Raw genomic sequence first — 24,746 nt, forward strand, 5'->3', positions numbered from 1 at the left:
AAAAAATGTTAGAAAAATCTTGTAGGACCACAATTTTTTTTTCTGGCGCAAACATTAGAAAGGAGGGATAAAATTCACTCTGGAAGATTGGTATAGTTTTTTTTTTCTAAAACGTAAAATTCTAAAGAATATAAAAAAGCTCATTATAAAAGAAACTTTAATTGAACTTTTTTTCCATTATCATATGTCAATTCATTGAATAGGGGAATAAAACACACTACCGAATACCGATAAAAATATATAAAATTGATTTTGAATAATTAATTGTATTTTCAAAATCAATATGGATATTGTGGAGAAATTTTTTCATATATAACTTTAAAAAAGAAACCATAAAAAATTTCACAAAAACGCAACATTTATGCCATTGATAGTTGTGACGTCAAGATTCGTGACGATGTTCTATAAACATTTGAAAAGTTAGGAACAAAGTTCAAAATTAACATGAATCGTTACGTATTAGGGGCGTGGCCGATGCACTGATCGTTTTTGCGGGAATACAATATTACAAATTTGAAAAAAAATTATGCCACTAACAAGTAGCGAAAATTTTTTTTTTACTCGGCAGTATTTCGTAGACCCTTATTACTTAAAAATAATTTTAAAAAACGTGATATTTCCCTATTGGCAATAATTTTGTAAAAATTGGGTAATATTATTTATTTATTTAACTTTTTGTACATAATGTTATTTGTACATTGGTGGGCTTATTGCCAAATGGCAATTTAGTCCAACCAACCAATAAAATAAAAGTTTTATTTTTATAATTCAAGTTACAGAACATATTCAATAGAAAAAAAAGGCTAAAAAGCTAAAGATATATAAAAATACAAATAAACGATTTTGTTTATAAATTACCTTAAATCAAAACTATTACTCAATGGAAAAAAGGAAAAAAGAGGAAAGAGGAAAAAGGAAAGGAGGAGAGGTTAAGGAAGAGAAAGGAAATGTTTCTTCAGACGTGATTTAAACAGAGATAATGTAGCAACATCTTTGATGGTGGATGGGAGATGATTCCACAGTCGAGCCGCATGGACACTAGAGAAGAAAGAGGAATTGTGGAATTGTGGACCCACTAATAAAAAAGGGTTTATTTTATAATAATTCACATGCTAAGCAATTTTAACTTTATTACCACTTTGGTGAACAGGAAAAAAATAGCAGAAAATTTAATCATTAATACCGGTGAACAATATTTGAAATGCGCGTTTATAGTGGTTCTGTTTTCAAATCATGAAACAAGGGCGACTTCGGTATTGGGGCTTACTCGTTACTCTTTTCTTATCTCAGAAAGCTTTTACAGATGTGACATTAATGTCAGAATCCTTTTTGAGTTTAGAGATAGCAAATAATATATGGATGTCGGTCATCATTCAATTTGTTGCATTATAATGGATAGTGGACAAGTATTGTTTAGTTTTTATCGTAATGGCCAGATCTAAAGTCACATTTCCTCCGCGATGTCCTTCGCAGATGACAGACAATAAATACATCGCATTAATCAAATTATATCGAAACGACAAACAATACAGGGTGTCCAGTAAGCCTTCCGTTAATATTGTTTCCGCGAGAAACGAAGAATTTTAACGCTTACAAGTTCATGATTCTTTTTTTTTTTATTATCTAACTCATAGATGTGTCCATGCGGCTCGACTGTCGAATCATTTCCCATCCACTTTCAAAGATGTTACTACAGTATCTCTGTTTCAATCACGTCTGAAGAAACATCTTCTTTCTTTTCCTTAATTTATCCTCCTTTTCTCTTTATTTAAGGTAATTTAAATGCAAATACAGTTAACAAATTACAATAGAAATGTAGAACATTTTAGAGAACGGCATATGAGAAAGTCTAGGCATTTACAGGGCTTATGACCTATTGTTGGCTGGTTTAAGTGGCCAATTTACATATTGTGTAACATTTACTGTTTGAAAATCCATATTTAATGAATTTTTCCATCTATTGATTTAAGTGAAATAAAAGTGCTGAAACCTTTATTGTTGTAAAAATATTAATTAGATTGAATTATTTCACATCTAGGTAGCGCCAGAAAACAATTTTTAAATTTTTAAACCTATTCTTGGACCAGTTGGTTTAATTACAATAGTTTGTCCAAATGTTTGTAGACAAAAGACTAGATTTCACCCCCTAAGGAGTCATAAAGATTAACAATTTTTTTTTGGGATTTTTACAGCTATTGACATAAAAAAAAAAGTAGAAATATGTCAACAATACAAGAGCCAATTAAAAAATCCCCTGTTAATCTAATAATACATAATATATAAGAAAACAGTTTATAAAATTGTATGTGTGCGACGTTTGTATTCATGTATGTGTATATGAATGTGTGTAAATGAATGTGTGAAGATGTGTTTGTGTTAAATTACAACAGAGATGGAGAATGTTTCCTTCTCTAAAATGTTCTCCATTTCTGTTGTTATATGTTAATCTTAATGACTCCCTAGGGGGTGAAATTCAGGATTTTGTCTACAAACATTTGGACAAACTCAAAATATTGTAACAAATAAAGTAATTTATATTTTTGGCTTTTACATTTATTTTTGGCAGTATGTCTTTAGCTTTTTAATTTATTTTCTATCAAATGTGCTTTGAAATTCGAATAAAATAATAAAACTTTCATTTTATCGGTTGGTTGGGAGAAATTGCCATTTGGTAATAAGTCTGCCATTGTAAAATTTACATTATGTACAAAATGAAAAATAAAATTAAAAAAAATAATGCTTTTTGTCGTAGAGTCGATGGGTACTTGGGTAAAAAATCTTAAAAAAGTAAACGACTTCCAGTCCACCTTGTTGTTTACCGGATAAAGCTTTTGCCTGCCACTCCTGTGGTCAAGGGTTCGATTCACGATAAGGTGGATATAAAATATGTATTTGAAATGGGGACCGTATTATTTCAATGTCCCTGGACTGGATCTGAAGCGTAAGAAGAACCGTGATCAATAACGTTACAGTGCCTATTACACAGTATGTGATGTGATAATAGGGAAATACCGCGTTCTACGAATACCGATAAAAATATATGAAATGGAGATCGAATAATTAATTGTATTTTCGAAATCAATATGGATCTTGTGGAGAAATGTTTTCATATATAACTTTAAAAAAGAAAATAAATAAAAAATATGTCACTAGAAAAACGCGACACGTTTGGCATTGATAGTTGTGACGTCAAGATTCGTAATGATGTTCTAAAAAAATTAGGCGGTTTGGAACAAAGTTGAAAATTAACATGAATCGTGACGTATTAGGGGCGTAGTCAAAGCAATGACCGTTTTTGCTGGAATTGAAAATATTTTTTATGCTACAAATATGTATCAATTTATTTTTTCCTGGATAGTATTTAATAGACCCTTTTTACTTTAAAATGTTTTTAAAAAGTGGTATTTTTCAATTCAAACCAGCCTATGTCAAGACATAAGTCCTAATAATGACTCAACTTCCATATTCCGGTTTAAAATATGTTCATCTTTTATGTTGCAATCTTGGAAATTATGTAGGGGAATAAATAGAGCATTTGTCTTCCAAAAATTGGACATACTCAAAATACTGTTGATGTATTTTCAATTACTAAGATTTTGAAATTTAAATGTCATTTTGTATTACTCCACAATAAAGAAATAGCAACATTTTTCATGCCGATACGGTAATAAAAATACAAACTGCGGTATTTAAAGTGAACTTTAAAATAATCTGAAGTCTTAAATTTAATTAGTGTCAAAAGAGAGGGAAAACATTCTAGTCTTAAATTAATTGTTTTTTTTTTTGCATATACGTACCTACATATTTATTCCCAGAGAATCTTTTTAATTATTTATTTTACTAGGTAAACAAACAGTATGTACACATATATTGCCAATTTCTTTGTATATTAGAGTAAGAAACTCATGCACACACCAAAAAAATTGTTTACACTTAATACAATAATTTAAATTATGTTCAATATAATAAATGTAAAAGTAACGAAATGAAAAAATATTTATATAATAATAATGTTAAATGTCTGCTTCTCTCAAAATTTCAATAATTTTTGACCTAAATTTACATACATTGTCACAAAAAATATCAGCCTCGGTAAATATATTGTTATACTGGTCGCATATTCTAGGTATTGTAGATTGTTTAAAATAGTTTGTTGACGCGTTTTCAGTGTAAAACAAAAGATTTTGTCTTGTCGGTCTAGATGGCACACGGAATGGAAGTCTTTCTAGTAGGTTAGGAGAATCAATTTTGTTATTAATTAATTTGAATAAAAATAACTGGTCCAACATTATTCTTCGATTTTTAAGAGAGTTTATTCCATGGTACTGCATACTTTCAGCATGATTAGAAAGGTTAATGTTTAACCGGTAGTCGACCTGCTTAAAAAATTTTTGTTGGACCCTTTCTAGTCTATTAATACTTACATTATAGTAAGGTGACCAAATAGGAGTACAGTATTCTACCTGGGGACGAACAAATGTTTTGTAGAGTTTTTCATATGTCTCCGCATGTTTAAAAGGTTTTGATACTCGCATAATAAGTCCAACCATTTTATATGCTTTTTTTAGGACTGATTCAATATGTATATTAAACATTAGTTTTGAGTCAATAATAACACCTAAGTCGCGAATTTGACTATCTGTTATAGAGATCGGGGTATTATTAAAAGAGTAAGGAAAGCTGATTGTTGTTTGTTTGCGCGAAATACAAAATGAATGACATTTACTAATATTTAATTCCAGTAAATTTTGATTACAATACTGAAAAAGTCTGTCGAGATCTTCTTGCATTTTTGCACAGTCAGTGTGAGATTTAATGCAGGCGTAAACTTTCATGTCATCAGCAAATGATATGAATTTACAATATTTAAAGCATTTGTTTATATCATAAGTATATGCGTTAAATAGTAGAGGGCCCAGGTGAGAACCCTGTGGTACACCAGAAGGTATAGTCACAAAGTGTGAATTATAGCCTTCAATTGTTACACTCTGTAACCTTTTTTCTAGGTACGATGTAAACCATTTGAGTAAATCCCCATGGATACCCATGCACCGTAATTTATTAATTAAAATTTGATGATTTACCCTGTCAAATGCTTTGGAATAGTCGGTGTATATGACATCTGTCTGATTGTTACTACGCAAGTTTTGCATAGCAAAGTCTGTGAAAATTGTAAGATTCGATAAAACTGACCGTTGTTTTAGAAAACCGTGCTGTTGATTTGGAATATATTTTAAAATAAGGGGATATATGCGATCGTATATTATTTTTTCAAAAAGTTTACTAAATACCGACAAAATTGATATTGGGCGATAGTTTTTAGCTAAATTTTTTGCTCCCGACTTATGTATTGGAATGACAAGTGCTTCCTTAAACTTTTGAGGGAAAATTCCTTCTTTAAGTGATCTGTTAAAAAGTAAAGTCAGCGGAGTCACTAGAGATTGCGCACAGCGTACAACGAATAAAGGTGGAATCCCATCGCTGCCTGCACCTTTGTTTACATCGAGCTTAATTAAATATTTAAAAACTTCTACCTTGTTTAAAATTATAGAACCTATATTATCAGAAGCCCATTGATCTGTGGTATTTTCTTCTTCTGTGAATGTAATTGAAGCTGTGGTTGGTGATGAATAAATAGAATTAAAGTATTTCACGAAGAGATTGCATACGTTTTCTCCCCTGACACAACTTCATTTTCAAAGCATATGGTTTGTGGAGTATTTGATCCTTTATTCTGATGTTTAATGTAAGACCATAGTTTTTTAGGATTTTGTGGTATTTCACGTTCAATAGTGTTGATATAACATTTGTAGCAGTCTTTTTGAACTTTCTTTTGTCGTGATCGAAGTAGTGAAAATTCAGAATAGTCACGTGGATTACCATATTTTATCCATTTTTTATGTATTTTTTTCTTTTCTTTTATGATTTTTATCAAAGAGGAGTTGTACCACTTCGGATATTTTTTTGGATTAAATAACTTTTTTGGAACATATGTAGAAATGGCTTTATTGATACTGCCATAGAAATATTTTATGGCAGAGTCAATATCTTCGATCTCACTTAGAATCGTCCAATTTATATTTGTCAAAAAAATGTTAATTTGATTGTAATCACCGTATCGAAATAGTAAAACTTCCCTTTGAGCACCAAAAAGAGAGCTATTTACCGGTTCTACCAGAAGTGTGATCTTTAATGCAGGGTGATGGGAGTCTTCCTTTACTAAAGGTGAATCACTGTGCAGTATTTGGCATTCAATATTACTAATAACCAAATCAAGTATTTTACCGTTGAGATTCAAAATGTTATTATATTGTAAAAGTCCAGTGTAGTATAGGGTATCTATAAATGCAGCGTCAGTGTGATGACTTACGGAGTGCGGTATAAGAGAATTGTTATGTTGTCCAATAATCCAGGTGATGTTTGGCATATTGAAATCACCCATCACTATTACAGCGTCACCGGGACATTGGTCACGGACCGAACTTAATAATGATGAAAAAGAATTTACCGCTGTGTTGTAATTGCGTCCTTGAGGTAAATAGACACACGCTATGTGAACATTTTGGTTTAAGATTAATTTGCCGGCAGGAATAGTTATCCATACGCACTCCGCTGTGCATGCCAAATCTTCGCGAGCGCGAGCTTCAAGCTCCTTTCGGCAGATAATCATCACCCCGCCTCCGCGGGATACGTTACTTTCGTGGTAAGGTCTATCGGCCCGGAAAATACTGAAGTTCAATATTGGAGCTAGTTCGCCATCAAAGATATTATCATGGAGCCAAGTCTCGGTTATGCCGTATATAGAATAAATATTATTTAGTAATATGTTATGGAAAAATGTTTCGACCTTGCTTCGAAGGCCTCTACAGTTTTGATAGAATATCAAAGGCATGACAGGGCAAAGCACCAAATTATATCGCTATTAATACATATTATGATTTTTTGAATAGAAGGTAAAATGTAAGAAGTCTCTATTTTTAGAAAACATATATAAGATATACAGTGGGTAAGTTGTTTAATGGATTCGCAAAAAAAATTTTTTTGACGTAACTTGTGTTTGTACCACTCAGACCGACCAGACGAAATCAATGAATAAAATCTTAATAAAATATATTTAAAGATATTTGCTTGAATTAAAGCCTCAAAAAATGAAAAAATATAGCATAATAAATACAAATAATCATTATTTAGCATAATTGTAGAATAAAAGCATCTGTAAATATGAAATTTGGTTGCAATCAGTAAACATTCAAATTTAAAAAATATTAATCTCACAATTTCAGATTTAAGTGTGATGGTTTTAGAAACAAATAAATAATAAGTACAGAGATATGAATAAATTAGAGGCAGTGAAACACCAGTCATCGTCTGTATAACCATAATTAAAAATGTACTGTGAATAGTAAGTTGCATAAGTATAATGAAGTAGTGAAACTGATATAATTTATAGTATGCAAAAATAGGTAATATAGTAAACATCAGCTGAAATACTATACAGTTTTTTATAACAAGTTTTGTACATAAATATGACATGTTAGTTTTTTCTAATTTTAATTGCTTATTAATAAATTCAAAAATGAGATTAAAAGTTCTGCCAGACATAAATAAAGCGTGATGTTTTAATATATATATAGTTTTAATCACCCTGAGAACAGATTGTAGTATACCAATATTAGTAAATTCCATTACCATATAAAATATAAAAAAAGTAATAAGTAATATTTTCAACATATAAGTTTCTGAGCTCATTTTACAAATAATATTGGTCTTTAAATGTAAATTCATGATTGTTTGCTTAATGTATAAGTTAAAAATGATAATATTTAGTAATAATAGTTTACAACATGAAATAATATATTTCCTTTTATACATTATCAGGCAGTTCACACTATTACAGCGAACATGTTTTATTTCACGGTAAATATTAATAATATTATTTCTACCTGCAAACGGTAGCGCCGCGAGGTACATAAACGGGCACATTTTAAAAATTGCATTCGTGACTGTTATGAACAGACGCATGTCGTCCTCGAAAGCATAGAATGAGTTATTAGTTCGAACTGTCAAAACAGTTTCCAATGTGTAATTAAGATTAAACATGCATTGTGATAATGTTTTTGCTTTACAGATTATATTTAATTTGTTGAAATTGATAGGTTTTATTAGGTAGAGGAAGGTATGGACGTAAAAATCGACTGCAGTATAATCTGTTATGATCAAAACATAGAATGTAAGATAAATAACCTGAAATGTGCTAAAAAAAAAAGCTAATTATATTTATAGGCAAACTATTAGATATACTCGGATGCAAAAAAATAACAAATATACAATGAATGGTTGCAGTTTTTTGTAGTTCCATGAAAATCACGGTTCAATGATTATTAGTGAGAAAAATTATATTAGGTGAGTTTATCGAGGTCTTGAGTATTAAGAATAATCCGAGCACCGGACGAGTCATCCCGCCGAATATATGTTTTTCCATTTTTGGTCCAGCAGTACTTCCAATTGTTAGACTTCGCTTTAGATCGAGCAGCAGAAAAAATCATTTTATTTTCAAGAGAAAGATGCTCTTGGACGAATATTGGTTGTGTCGTTCCTGTGATTCCTAGGTGTGATGCGTTGAGTTTACTGGTAGTATTTTTCTTATTATATTGACGTACTGCTGCAAGTATCACATCACGTTCCCTGGGAGATGTGAGTGATATGACAATGTTCTTAGGTCTTTTATTTTCTATTTTTTTTGGAACTCGACTGCAGGTAATAATATTATCCACTTTGAGAGGCACAGAGACTGTGCGGCAAAGCGAAGTAAACGAAATAAACAAATACTAGAGCATTTAAACATTCATTTTAATTAATACTTAAAAATAAATTCCCGAAATAACACGGCCTGATTCTGAGTCCGTGCTATCGCAAGTTAACGCTGAAATTAACACGGCCGCGCTTAATTTCGAACGTAAACTCAAATCCGTATTCGGTTAACACGAACTCGTGTTAAATTATCGCGGACTTTGAATCAGACTGCTGAAGTCTACAAAAATATAATTAAAAATATGCTTTAAAGAGATAGCATTTTAGCCATGGAAAGATGCGGTCACTTGACCCACATAATATTTCAAACAAACTGTCAGCATAAAATCGATCATTTAAATTTAAATTAGGATATTGTGTTTTATTAAAAAGTCATTTGAATAAAACATCGGCCTGAAACATAAACCGCCCCCTGCATTTTACTCTAAGGTTAATTACCTATTTTTGTTTTAGTGGTGGCTCACTGGATCATCCCGTATAGTGTTTGTTTTCCAACCGTCACTTTTTTCCGAATAGTTTTTTGTGAAGGGAGATTTGAGATATTTGTGCAGTAAATTCAGCAGAAAAGTTCGTCATAACATTGTAGGAATCTCATGGACAATCTACCCCATTTTACGACACGAAAGTGATTGGTGATATTTGTGTTGTTTCATTTTCCCATTTATGTTTTTTTATATAAACCGCACTTCCATTAAACTACTATTGAAATCTTAGAGTATATACATCATTCTGCTAAATAATTATATCATAATTTCAATCTGTGTCTATTATATTATATTTTATTTATTTTTATTTTTTTTAAAAAGAAATATTTGCGTTCTTATGATTTACCCAAATATTTAATTTTGAGGGCCATTTTCAACGAGTTGTAAATAACTCACTATTAGAAAATGGAATCGAGTTGGGGTAGAGTGGGATTCGAACCGTGGACCTTCGGTCCGTGAGTCCGAGACACTAGCCACAGGACCACAACCCGATTTATATTATTGAATAAGCATGTAGGTTTTTCGGATTATGCAGTTGTTTATGAACTAAAAACATAAAATTATTTATTCATCTTTTTACTAAAGTATTAAATTATCTACCATTTAATTGAAATACTTGTCGGTCTTAGTACGGGGGTAAGATGAGCAGTCTTTTGCTTCAAGTTCCATTTTAGAGTAAATATACTTTTTAAAATAATAAAAATATGTCAACCATGTTACGAGACCTCTTGCATGGTAGGCAAACGCGCTGACCACTAGGTGCACCACGATGCGGGTAGTATTAATTACAAACTCTATTTATAAATTTTATGTAACTAGTGCCTACATGTACGTAGGTATGTGAAACAATATAAACCTGCTGACGACCATGTCTCGCGGTTTAGCGGTTTTTTAAAAACTAATTATACTACAACAGAGATGAAGAATATTTTACAGAAGGGAATATAGAAGTCTAGGCATTCACAGGGCTTAAGATCTATCACTGGCTGGTTAAAGAGACCACTTTACACCCTGTGTAACATTTACCATTCTGTCTTGAACATTCTGTTTTAACATCTATATTTCTTCAATTTTCCATCTGTTGATTTTTGTGAAGTTAAAGAGCTTAAACCTTTATTGATGCGGGGGAGATTCTGACTGAAACATTTCACCTGCATACAAGCCAACGCCTAAAATCATTTTTAATTTTTATACTTCTTGATGGACCAGCTGATTTTATCAACAACATTTTGAGTATGTTCAAATCTCAAATATTTTTAATTTTTTTCGATTTGTGACGTTTTTAAGGTCAAACTCTTGAAACTTGTAATTAATTTAAAACTATATTTGGAATTATAATTGGAAATACAACCACTCTCCGCATCTAGTGGTGCATAGGGCACTGCACTGGTAAACCATATGCAGCGTAATTCGATCATATGTTACATGAAGGTAAGGTAATCAGTCTTACGCTTAAGGTGCCTGTCCAGGAACATTAAAGAATTGCATAAAAAAAAACCTTAAAAAATGATACCATGTTGTCAATGTTTCATGTCTACCCTGCTCGTGAACGAATGCAGGACTTAAAGATAGGTAGGCGAACGCGAAAATCCCTACACAGCTAGGCGGACTTATCTCCACATTTTGTTATTCAGAATTTTTACCTGAGAGCAGCAATCAAGTCGAAAACACTCGTCCAGGATTCTGGTTCTTTTTTTACACACAACTGTATTCTTTATCCTCCTGAGCACAATGATAATACGTAGGAATGATATTAAATATAATTTTGAAAGTTTTTAAGAATAATATTTCATTATTTCTGAATTGGCGGCATCTGAACTACTACTCGATTCTAGTTTCTGGATTCTACGCTCGATTGTGGAATAATCTACCCACTAATGTTAGAGACGCTCCTTATTATTTACATTTAAGTCAAGATTGAAATGTCACTATCTTAATAATTAAACTGTTCCTTTATCCTTCTTCTTTCCTTCCCATCCCCTCTCCTCTCTTTATTGTATAGTGTTAATTTTGTGTGTTAATTTTTAAAGTCTAAAAAAAAAAAAAAACTACCGTGCAGAGCAAAACCATCGCAACTCACATTTTGTCGTTTTAGAGTAATTTATCGATATGTTATCAGAATTTAATAAGCTATAAGCCTATCTTACTCTTTTTTCACTACGACAACAACTGGAAGGTTGTAAATAAAATCCTTACCCATGCAGTAACATAAAGTTTTTATCCCATAAATGATTAAATTACTAACTAAAATGCGGTTATAAAAAATATTTTTAGCTAGATTATGTTAAATGTTTTTTTTGGTAAAAATAAACGCCACTTGTTTATTTCAATTGATTAAATTATAATTTGATAAATAAACAATGATTTAAAAAAATAATAGTGTGGTTTTAATTCATGATGCTGATACTCAAAAGAAATATCTGCTATCTGTTTTCTCCAAAAACCAACTAAAACGCAGTAAACCTTATGAAATAAGTCATTAAAAGCAGTTTTTTTTTTGTCAGTATTAAGTTTAAATACTGCATTTTACTAGTTTTAGGTATCTTTTTGTCTACAGTAACTGAGGCGAATTTAGCTATCATCATCATTCCCTTTCCGTATAGGGCACTGCATTAGTACACCAATCTCAGCAGATCTGAATCATTTTTGTTACATGAAGGTAAGATGATCAGTTTTACGCTGCAGGTACCAGTCCAGGGACTATGAAGTATTCCAGTGTAAAACCACCCTTTTTATAAATATTTTATGGTGGAGTTTGTTACCTACTAAACGTCGGGTTCGACTGCCTAGTAGGTTCCACATAAATTGCTAAATATTTATCCGCGTTGATATCGTTCCATAAAAATCATCCCGTGAGAACGTTTTTTACTTCACGCTTGTTTTGGATAAATTTTCAGACTAACATTGTATGTGTAATGCACAGATAGAGTAAAAAATTGTCCTAACAGTTTTATTATCTTTTATTTACACAAAAGATACAATATATAAACTTAATATAACGAGAATGGAAATACTTAAAAATAACTCAAGGAATCTAATTTGTAAAACGTAAAATAAAGCAGTTCAGAAAAAGTATGAAATCGTTACAATAAAAATTAAATCAAGTTTTTGTCTAAAGAACGTGTGTCACCGAACACAGCCAAAACGCTTCTCGTCCTGTCCGTCGCTCGGACCTGGCGCGCGACGTCGCGTGTGACGTCTATGATGATGTCACAATTTCATATCAACCATGTCAGGACTTGAGCCCGAGTCCTCTTGAATGGCAGGCAAACACGCTGACCATTGCGCCACATAGCCGACAAATGCGAATATGAGAAACCTGTTTTCTTTAAATTAATTATATCACTATCTTTTTTCTCAAAATTGATCGTCATCTTTTTTTTTGCGTTTTTCTCGAAAGTGGATTTTTTGAGTTACGTCGGTTCAGGGATAGCGCGGCAGTGAAGTATAAATATGTTTATCTGGCCATAAGTTATTTTATGAGTTTTCCAGTTAAAATACAAGAAATAACATGCCAACTAGGCTTAATTGATATTTCCTCGATGCTTTAAACAGTTGCATGTTTCTATAATACTATTATGGAGAACTCAACTGCAATTAATGCGTGTTTTTAATGTAATAATTTGTCATTAATTCATACTCTGTCAGTTCCTTAGCTCCAAGAAATTACCAGCTCAATTATTGCAAAACTAGAGACCTTACAGATAATGTTAACTTTGTATGAATAATACCCTAGAAATCAATTACATTCACAGCAATAATAATATTGTATGATTCTAGACATATAAATATCTTTTTTTTTTTCAATCGAATAACTTACATACTGAAGCGTGTTATTTCTGTGTTAAATATGACAAATTTATTGAAAATAATAGTTTTTTTTTTAAAGGAATTACCCGCTTAGCCTCTATTGTAGAGGCTGTCAGCAGGTGGGAAAGAAAAGATGTGAAAGGAAGTTATGAATAAAACACCACAAAATCTAGACCAATTGAGAAAAAATCTGTACCGGATTTTTTCTTGCATCTGGCGGGAATCGAACCCACGACGCCAGTTTCACAGTTGGCCGTCTAACCAACTGCGCCAAGGCGCCTGTCATTTGAAATCAGAGATTCTTTTCGTTTATTTTTATCAAATCAATCCCTTTTAAGAACTTGTTGGTGCATAGGTAACTGCGTTTGTACAATTTCTGGTAGGGCTGAAATGACGTTTATAAATAAGGCGAAAATTCTATTTCATTCAAAAGAAATGGAAGAAACGTATATATTTTAAAAAGGTGAAGATATGTACATATATTCAATGTTAAACAATGAATGAAATAGGGATGTAACCAATGTTACAACAACAATTATTCAATTCAACAATTATTCAGATCACGTTTATGAGTGAACAATTTTAAGATTCAAAAGTAAAATATTAATTTAACAAGTGGTAAATGAATACATTCCAATTTTTTCCCCTGGACTGGGACTTGGAGCGTTAACTATACCATACCAATGATTGCAATAGCTTACCATTCATTTATGTTTTTTACTATTTATACTGCTTACCACTGTTTATCTTTTTTTTAAACTGTTTATTTATTTATTTGATTTACAAACAATGAAAAATAATACATAATACACATAAATATTGAAACAATAAAAAAAAATTACACCACTTATTTTTCACCAATTACATGTAAACACTAACTAAATATATATTTAAATAAAATGGGCAAAATAAATAATTGTAATATTTTTTTTTTAAATGCAAACATTGAACATGAAAAAAATACGTATTTAAATAAAATTAATAAAAAAAATTATCAAAATTAAATTATAAAAAAAAAATGATTCGTTAATATAAAGCTAATAAAAACAATTTATAAAATACTGATAAAAACATATTTTATTTATAGTCCCTTTACTCTCCTATGATTTCTTACTTACATTTATCTCATTCTGTCATAAATTCCCATTAATCAGTTGTCACTGTATTGGATATATGTTATTATTAGTTTTTTTGGTTCTTTATATATGTTTTCGTTTTTTAGTACAAATTTTTGACCAACTCTTCTTTTGACCAGCCTGTTTTTTTGGTTGGCTGGAAGATATTGCTTTTAGCAATAAGTCTGCTAAAGCACTTATTCTTTGTACTTGAAGCTTTAAATAAATAAATAAAACTGATTTCTTCATATGGCAGATGAGCGTCTGGTGGTCTAATACAGTCAATTCAGTGCTCTTTGTACTATCTTATATTAATTAAGAATTGAAATTTTTAATTTTTTACGGTTGGTACACCAATCGCAGATATTTTTTAATAACGTTAAGCTAAGATGATTAAAATTACTAATGTCGGGGATTGTCGATTGTCTGTGTCCTGGTGGATGAAGAATACAGTTCCGAGTGAGAAATAAAATCAGAATTCTGGACGAGTGTTTTTGACCAAATAACCGTTCCCAGGTAAAACTCCTGAAAAAGGAAATCTAGTGGAGAAACGTCTGCCTCGTACTGTAGTGGTTGGCGTTGGCGCGTTCGGCTACCATATTTAAGATCCTGGTTCTTTTCCCGGGAAAGTTGACATGGAACGATTGTTTTCAAAGGTTGTTTTACACTGATGTATTTTATTCTTCCTAGACTGGAACCTTAAGCGTAAGACTAATACCTTACCTTCCTGTAAAATAATATCTAGATACAATAAGTTTGATTTAACAATGCATTGCCTTATGCACCATTAGAGGCGGATGAGAGTTCGAAGATTATGGTGATGTCAGGGATTGAACCTCAGAACTCTTGCATGGTAAGGAAACGTGCTGACCATTAGGCAGGCGGACAAAATTTTGCTTACACAGCAAATAAACGTTTGCAGCTTAAGTTAAAATCTTTTAACGTATTTATTAAATCAACAATCTTGTATAGGGGAGAATGGGTAACAGTGGATCACGGGTTACAGTGAATCGTTTGCAAAAGTTTATTTTTTATACCTCCTTCTGCCGCACTAGTCGCCTTCACGACATTGGTGCTGGATGACATGCTGCGATGCTTCGGCCACTTTGTTAAAACAAAACTGTTTTTTTTTTACGTGAATGTAAAAAACGATTATCTAATATTGGTTGAAAATTTTAAAGGTTCAATTTTTCTTTCATTGGTCACTTTTTAATATTTAATTATAATATTTTAGATTGTTGGTAGAAGAGCTTGCTATTTTTTTATATTTACGAAAACTGTCATTGGGTTAGTGAATAATTTCATATTAGATTTACATTGAATCGTATTTCTTCATACAAATAAAAAGTTGTTAGCCGTTTCCAGTTTCATGGATTACCATAGGCGGGTCCAAAAAAAGAGGTAAAACATCAAAACGGAAAAGGAGTTCCATTAGTGCAACCGACACCCTAAATAAACTAATAATAGAAAATGTGATTTTTTATTTTCAAAGTCTGATAGAATTGAGAATTTACAAAAAGTACAAATAACAAAAAGTTTATTATTTGAATCAACACCATTTATTTTTATTTTAAAACCATAAATCAGTGTATTCCAGTCTGATAAAAAAGTGTATGCTACTTTAATCTTAAGGTTGATTCAGTTTGGCGCACTTCCGGGTCATAGTTGATTGATTACCTTTAACTTGTAAAAATACAATACCTAATTAAAAAATATATAAAATGGCGAATCGAAACTTTTAATTTTAAGTCTACATAAGCCTCTTTCGATTTTATCAGAGAGACCAGAATTTAAATATGAACTTCAGAGGTACGGAGGTTTAACAAAAAGTGATCCACTGTAACCCATGCTTCCCTACGTTGTTATTTATGACCGAATGTAAATTTATATATTTTATAAATGCACGTGACCGGAGACTCGATGTGGTTAACCATACAAGATGAATCTTACTTAGTCGTGTTTGAGAATATACAAATAAATATTATTATTTGAAAAGTTATGGCAAAGAGATAAATTATTTTATTGCGAATGATCAAGGTGCATAATGGACGCAAACGGTTGAATCTAATAATCATAATTCAGGATAATAAACAAACATTACATATATCAAATCTGTATTATGATAACGTTAACTCCTTATAACCTGCCTGTCATTTAGACGGCTATTTATTATTGAATGCTTTATTGATCATCTAAATATGTTTTAAGAAGAATGTTATGTTAACATTAATGATTTTCGAGCTCAGTATGTACATACTAAAATAAATGGATCCCAATTTATCTCAAAGAGGCTTGCTTATTCTGCGTCTACAAATTATTTATATATACTACTAGGTTTTGGTTCCGTGATAGTATTGGGGATTCACGGATCAATAGTCCGAGGTTCAAATCCTACTAAACGCAGCTGTTATAGTCCTGAAGACTACACACTGAAGCTACACACTGAAGAAAGGCAAATAAATTATTTCCAAGGAATACAACAGATTTATCTACACGGGAAGTAGTGATGTTATTATTACTACCGTGAATATTTATATTATAATACCTCAAAGGGGCTTTACAAAGTGGTTATATGAAAATGAATTTGGTAAATAAAATAAAATCAATGAGAGTAAAATAATTTACTTTGTTATCACACGGGATTTATTTAAATGATTTTAAGAACTAGTGGGTTTTTTAAGTTTTTCCTAAACATTACTTTTCTCTCAAAGTTTTGCATTTCTGCTGAGAGAGCATTCCACGCCATAAGGCCATTTTTTTTTGTTTATTTTTCTATCATATGGATGTTGTGAAAAAATGTTTTCATACATTAATGTAAAAAATAAATTAAATAAAAATACGTTGCTAGAAAAACGCAACACGTTTGGCCTTGGTAATTATAACGCCAAGATTCGTGACAATGTTCTAAACAAATTTGAATAGGCCGGAACAAATAATAATGAATCGTGACGTATTAGGGGCGTGGCCAATGGAATGACCGTTTTGGCAGGAATTCTCTAAATTTATGATACTAATAATTGTTTTTTTTTAATGGACAACTTTTCATTGACCTTTATTACTTTGAAAATATTTAAAAAAAGTGATATTTCCCTATTATCCGAATGAAAATGGAAATACGCTTTTAACAGAAATTTAAGATATTATGTAGTTACAAAAACCTGTTGATAAGAATCTATGAAAATTACTTTTAAATTATTGAATTGTTATTTTATTATTCATTTGTCTGAAAGTAGCACTTCCAATATCCAAATGATAGTTCTCTGATCATCATAATACCGGGGTCTCGGCATCCAATCACCCAATCGTGTTATCAACATAGCGCTTGAGCTTCGATACAGCGACGTTCCATCTGTCAAAAGTAATCATCAAGTATGGTAATGAGACGTTTTTGAAACACCCAGCGATGGTCAGATGACTTAATTGGAAGTGATCATACTGATTTAGGATTTCTTCTGCATTATATTAGTACCTATCCTCGGGCAATGTGGACCACCCGCGCCGCCTCTAGACATCGTTGAATTAAAATATTTGCATTGTTTAGTTTGTGCACTTCATTTTTATTTTCCATAAAAAAAATACGGAAAATATGTGCGTATAATCGATTATGAAACATATGTGGAAGTTTAAGTTTGAGCATATGCACGGCTAATGATATGTCATTTGTTGGTTTAAGTGATCACTTTATAAAATGATCCTGGCAGAATCTCTCCCACATCAATAACGGTTTAAGATGTTTTACTTCTTAAAAATCAACAGATTGAAGAAACAGTAATTTTTAAACATAGTCAAAATGGTGAATGGTAATTATATAGTGTTTAAAGCGATCACTTAATCCAGACAATACCGGGTACCTCCGAAAATGCCGAGACTTTTATATTTCTTTCTCAAAAAAACTTTTTTACCTTGTGTTCTTGTACGAATCTTTCTTTAGTATATCTGCGCAAAAGTGTCTGGTGGGAAAACGAATTTCCACGCGGGTGCGGGGTAAGAAATAGCGGGAGGCGAAGCTCTAGGGCTTCTACGATATTATTTAGCGGAGAAGAATGTATTTTAAATTTAATATAAATGAATGAATATACTTGATATGCGGTATGCAGTGTCAATCGTTTACAACCCCAACGAATGAAATGAATTAGGAATGGACGCCACTAACCTGGTTTGTTCTTGATGGAGTTCCGGTGGTTCGACTGGTCAATTGCGAGCGACTCTAATACTAGGATAAGCTCCCGATCTGGAGCTGAACACTGGTGGTTGGTGGAAATAAAGTCTTTGATGCGGCACACGTTCAACAACATAAACGCGCGATTCACTACCCAAAGTCTTAATGTGGCGGGTTATCAAAGGATACTCAGGTGGGAAGTGAACAGGTGTTGTGGGTAAAAAGGATGTTGAAGGGTGACAATATTTTAACAATACATACCCACATAATTCGCAACCAGTGTCATGAAAAAATATTAAGCTTGGGAATTTTAAAAAATGGTCAATTTATTTTGGATATAAAAGTACTTTATAATGCATGTATACAAGATAAATAATGTAAGAGTACTGTCTGACTATTTTACCATTTATCACATCTTTGTTTGTTTTCGATGATGGATTTTAAACAAGGTGTTAATTACCTTTATATGAGCAAACACTTATTTATGATGTTAAAGTTATCATGTTCCTAACCTCACAATGTATGCTTATTTTTAGACGTAGATATGTTCGCAGTGAAAAATATATAATAAAAAAGACAAAATAATATGCATAATCCCTCATAGGACATCACAAGCACTATCTCCAATGCAACTTTACAACTTAATGCAATGCACAGCAGAATCAAACTCCCCTTTGATAGAGATACATAGTACCTACATCAGTACGGGGCCCAATCATGAAATAAAATTAACTTAGGACCCGTGAAGCCAACAAAGTTTTCATTTTATTTGTTTATGAGAATAAACATCGTATTACCTTATACATTATATTTAACTAACGGACCCGACCGACGTTGTCCTTCCAGGATATTAACTTGGAAAAAGACTTTCGTTGATACGCAGGTACCTAGGTACTTGTTTATGATTGAATTCCAAAACTAAAAATAATTCATTTTAAAATATAAAATTCTTTTTGCAAATGTCAAGCTCGGCTCTTCTCACCAACAGGGGTGCACTTTATTAATGAATGCGATTTTTAAAAGTGCATTGAATGTCAGTTAATATTACTTTAGTATTACCACAAATCCAATAAAAAGAAGTAAATGGGAAGACATTTATTTATTTATTTATTTATTCACACTCTTTATCAAAATACAAATTCCATTTTCACTTTGCCCAGCTAACAAGGGTACATACCCCGTTCTAAGCTAGGCAATTACATTTTAATATATTATAATAGTTAACAAATTAATATAGAGCACAGACAAACAGAATATAAACTTATTCGGATACACATTTTGATTAATATACATACACACATATATATAAATATACACATATATACACATGTACATACACACACACGTACATACACCCATGCGCATACAAATACATACATTCATAAAAACATAGACAATTTATTTATGCGAAACTTCATGGTTGTCATCTATAAATATATTTTTTTAAAATTATTCCTTATTTTTTAAATTTTATTTTTGACATCCAGTAAGGTTCTCCAATCCGTGGCATGCATCAACTTTTCTGACTCCCTACGACCAATGTCATGAAAGAGCGAGGTCAACACCTTCCGTAACTTGCCAACACTCCCGTCTTTCCACGATTCTGGCAAAAGGTTATGGACCTTTTTGCCTACGTTATAGTGTTGTCTCGATGCCAGAACAGTGTTGACCCCTTCACTTAGTATCAGATCCCTATTAGAGTTTCTTGTATTATGGTTGTGGTTGACGCTTGGGTAAATGTCTCTCTTTATGTGTGTAACCACTACCGTTCTCAATATATACTGTTGAATAATATTCAGTACTCTGAATTCTTTGAAGAGCAAGTCACTTGGATAACGAAATGCTTTTTTGAAATGACTCGGATTAAAGATTTCTGTGCAATTGCTACAGGTTCAAGGGCGGTTAAATTAAATTATAAGGAATGTAAGGAAATAATCTGATTGGGATCCATAAAAGCGAATGTTGTTGGTCAACGTTCAAAAACAAACTTTTTTTAAACACAAAAAAACAACATCCTCTCATTTTTCGTGTATATGCATTCTCGTCGAATGCAACCCTAGTAGGCCGATGAAAAAAATATTTATGCTTCAAACTTTTTTTTACAGAATCGAATATATATTACATTTTATTACTTATTTTATTTGTACAAAATATTCCCAATCAGCAAAAATACTGGTATGAGGGTATATACAACATTAAGACACTATATATGAACAGTTTTTTAAAGTATTGATGAACATGTTTTGTATATTGTTTAAGACATTAGAAAGTGAATTGTAGAACTTTATCGCTGTATACACAAAACTGTCGTAGGTTGTTCGTAATTAAAATTATTTGAGCTCTTGTATTTCTTGGATGTATATAATTAGTTCACTATTAATTATAATTCTTTATTTTATTATTTTTCATCTTAAATATCATCTTTACATTTTCTGTGTAAATTAATTAAGCACCTTTGTTATTTTATGTAAATATGAAGTTCTAGTATATTTATTAAAATTAAATGTTACTTTATGGGGCCTTATTCATTGTTCTTTAGACTATGTCTTGCATTTGTTTACTGCACTGCGACCATATTATTAATCCATATATAAATTGTGGACGTTTGATAGCATTAAATATTATTAATTTTGTTCGTTTAGTGTGGCAAATTTGGTATTGAATACATAAAATTGCAATACATAGAATTTACCAAATTTACCACCAATTGCCAAATTTATTTAGAGTACCCATTTTCATATATAAGAACAGCACACGTGAATAAATTGGTAACTTAAACCAGCCAATAACAGGTCCTAAGCTCTGTAAATGCCTGGACATCCATATACCCTTTTAAAAATGTTTTACCTCTCTGTTGCAACAAATTTAGCAAAAAAAAAAGTGTTTTGGAAAACAAAGTAACGAGAATAAAAATAACGGTTGAAATATTATTTTATACATTTTTGTTGTAGCGCGGAGTTTATGTTCTTATTTAGATATATAAAATGTTATATACGTCTTTAAGACATGTCGTTTGCATGTACTTAAATAAGTTTTTTGCCAAAAACTCGCAGGAAATATTATAAACATAACTATAACTATTAACTATCTTACAACAGGGATGGAGAATACCTTAAATAAGGGAATATGGAAGTCTTGGCATTTACAGGGCTTATGACCTGTCTTTAACTGGTTTAAGTGGGCAAGGTATTCTCCATCCCTGTTGTAATTTGTTTATCTAAATGACTCCCCAGGGGGTGGAATCCAGTCTTTTGTCTACAAACATTTGGACAAACTCAAATATTGTATTAACTACGTGTTCAATTTTTTAATTTACGTTTTTTTTTGTTTTAGCTGGCAGCAGAGAACCATGTCAAAATGAAGGGGAGGAAGTCGCTGTGGATTCCATTAAGGACATGAGCTGTTTTCAGTGCATTTGTAAGGTAATACTTAAAGTTTTTAAATATAGGTTAAGCTATTAAATACACACATACATTGTATATTTTTCCAACAAAAAACATTCGCAAAAGCAGCAAACTTGTTATGGGGTGCCATTATATATATTTTTAAAATTCAAATTACGCACGTTGGATCCAATATTTTTTTTCAATAGGCCAATATGTCTTCTTGCTCACACCGACCATCGTAGTTTTGGATGTGACAGGGTTTAATGGACATATGGTAGATATTGCACCATTAGGATGAAAATGATTTAACTAAAAAAAACAAATATTCGGGATACTGCAAAAGAAGAATGGATAATGTTCATTGAAGTCGTTTTATGATCTTAACTCATTTTAAGTTTTTTTTCGTTTTCGTTCTAAAGGTGCGATATGTATCTAGGCTAGGAGCATAGCATGTCATGCTTTCGTTTCGTTTGTATAATATAAACCATGCAATGGTCAAAATCCGGCCATTCGTTTGCAATGTAGTAATCGCACGCAAAAAACAGTTTTTTTTATTTTTTAAATTGTATTTCTTCCAAGCACTTTTCAAAATTTGTCTACTGATCCACATATTTTGTTAGTAAATGCGGATTCCGGATCAAAATGACTTGGTTTGCTTGACTAATTTATTCATATTCTATAAGTATAAATATTTCATTCCAACTTTGTGAAAATTGTTTTCGGAATTCGCATACGTTTCGGTTACATGATAACACAAACGAGTATTTTGATTCTCTTCCCAAGCATACCATAAAGTGAATGAAGTGTTAAATGAAAATATTTTAAAATGATAATTATTTAAACTTAAAGGAATGGTTGAAATTATTGACATAGATGATAATACTATTACTTTTATAGCAACAAAACCACTGTTGGCCTCAAGATTTTTAACCCATGTTTTTCTAACTACTAGAAAAGTCAGTACTCTGTACTCTGTCTTAAATACATATATTTAAAAATAATATACTGAAGGTACATACTTAGAGACAAAATTAATAATTTAAGGAAAATGCCTGATTGAATTTTCAAAAACTTCTTCATAAGACATAAGCTGTATTTACTACAGTCTAAAATACATCTAAAGTTTTGCAGTAAAATAGGGAGTATCCAAGTTTAAAAAAAAAGTTGATTTTCTCAGAAATGGAATTCGTTCGGAATAAACGTAGGTACTAATCATAATACTCTGAGAGGCCAAGACGTTTTCTGGATAATTCATGGAAATATTTAAAAATATTGTATGTCTTATGTTTTATTTGACGATTTAAAAAAATTGCAGATTGCAATTCTGTAATTTAAAACCATTAATTTAACACTCTGGCCCAAAGCCCAAGGCGAAATTATTTCACCGCTGCTTTTCAGAAACAACTATGAAATCTCAGATAAAAAACAAAATGAGAAATGCCTCGCTTCTCGAAAGGGTCTGACCAGTTACTCTTCAAATTATTTTTAATCAGGGAATATTATGTTTCTTTTTACACGAGACTTGAGATTTGCTGGTGCCTTCGGGCTACGGGACGGCCTGAATACCTCCGCCGGCCTTCGGTAATCAACTTACAATAGCACTATCCATCTCGATACCATTTCGTATGGGTGTCATTTATACGGCGAAAACACGATCAATAATAAAAGTGAGATTAAGCAAACGAATAATTTATAGTCAGTAATTCCAAGCTCTCTGCTCTACATAGCCATCGAATTGGCCGGGGAATAAATTTTGATTGACAGAAAGAAGCAAAGGTTAAGCAACTGACTTTTGTCTGTCCGATATGCAAAATAAATGATAGATATTTAATCAAATACATTATAAATACAATGTAGAACATTGCTATTAAATTTGTTTTGATACAGAAATACTGAATGACCAAACAAAAAGAAAATATTTAAAGTTCTCTAAAATTTGGAACATCTCCCAAAATACGATCGAGCGTATTATTTATTATGACATGTTCTGTTTTAACCCTTAGAGTTCGGTTTTCTAACATATACGGTTTTCGTTGTCGTGCCGTCATAATATGTGTGGATCCTGACTTAAGCCTTTTTAAATGTTAACTCGTTCACTGTAACCCTTGTATCTCTATAAGATATGAAACAGATATTCGATAATTATCTGGTATCTGGCCTATCCAGCTTTATTTTACTATCCGGATGGATTCCGGATAGTAGCTCAATATTCAGCGGTTACCTAAATTTTATTAAACTGAAATTTCATGATTCCACTAAATTAATTAATTGATATCTAAATCCCCCTTAGTAACCCCCATTTTTTAAAATTGACTCTAAGGCATAAAAATATTCGTCAGGGTTCATAGTACACTATAAAAAAAAATAACCGGCCAAAAATAAACATTTGAAAACAAATATATTTGCGTGATAAAAATAAAGCGCAAGGGGTAAAACTACCCAAAATCATTAAAATAACTTATTTAATAAACTTATAAACCATATTGATGTGCAACTTATTGACCGATACGTAATAATTAAAAATATCATGGAAATATTTTAGCCCGTTTATGTTTTATACTCATTAAAAGTTTTGTTTTTAACTATGAAAGATATATATATACGGCTATCCGGGTTAAAACTTCGCCGAATATCCGGTATCCGGTCAAACAATTATCCGTTTTATCACAAATCTGTGTGAGTTCAAGTTTTATTTCCCCGCTTTGTAGTCTTTGTAGTCCTTTGTGTCTTGATACTTCTTCGTTTCTAACATTGTCTACCTGGTATTTTAAACATTTTTTTATAACACTGGAATGCTTCAATCAGAAACTTCAGCACTATGGGAAATTGGATACAATAATTGTTTACTTGTGCGTGGTAAAAATTGTAGCATTAAATTGTTGGGGAAAGTTTCCTGAAAATGTACGAAAAAAAAACTGTTTTAACAAAAACTTTTTTGCTACTAAAACTACTTTGAACGACGTCACTAGTTTATATGAAT

The 24,746-nt window shown here is 31.5% G+C and overlaps 1 protein-coding gene across 1 annotated transcript in view; it reads left to right on the forward strand.

Annotated features, from left to right (window-relative positions):
- Positions 1-22,929, forward strand: part of LOC148272656 (uncharacterized) — a 141,658-nt gene extending 118,729 nt beyond the window's left edge. The window contains exon 4 of the mRNA XM_088239752.1: positions 21,714-22,929. Within this exon, the coding sequence (XP_088095878.1) occupies positions 21,714-21,841 (128 nt within the window). The 3' untranslated portion in view covers positions 21,842-22,929. The remainder of the gene's footprint in view (positions 1-21,713) is intronic.
- Positions 22,930-24,746: the final 1,817 nt, after the last annotated feature.

Source organism: Micrasema longulum, unplaced genomic scaffold, assembly GCF_059751315.1.
Source record: "Micrasema longulum isolate JH-2025_06_02 unplaced genomic scaffold, ASM5975131v1 h1tg002257l, whole genome shotgun sequence".
In the NCBI taxonomy this organism is placed as follows: domain Eukaryota; kingdom Metazoa; phylum Arthropoda; class Insecta; order Trichoptera; family Brachycentridae; genus Micrasema; species Micrasema longulum.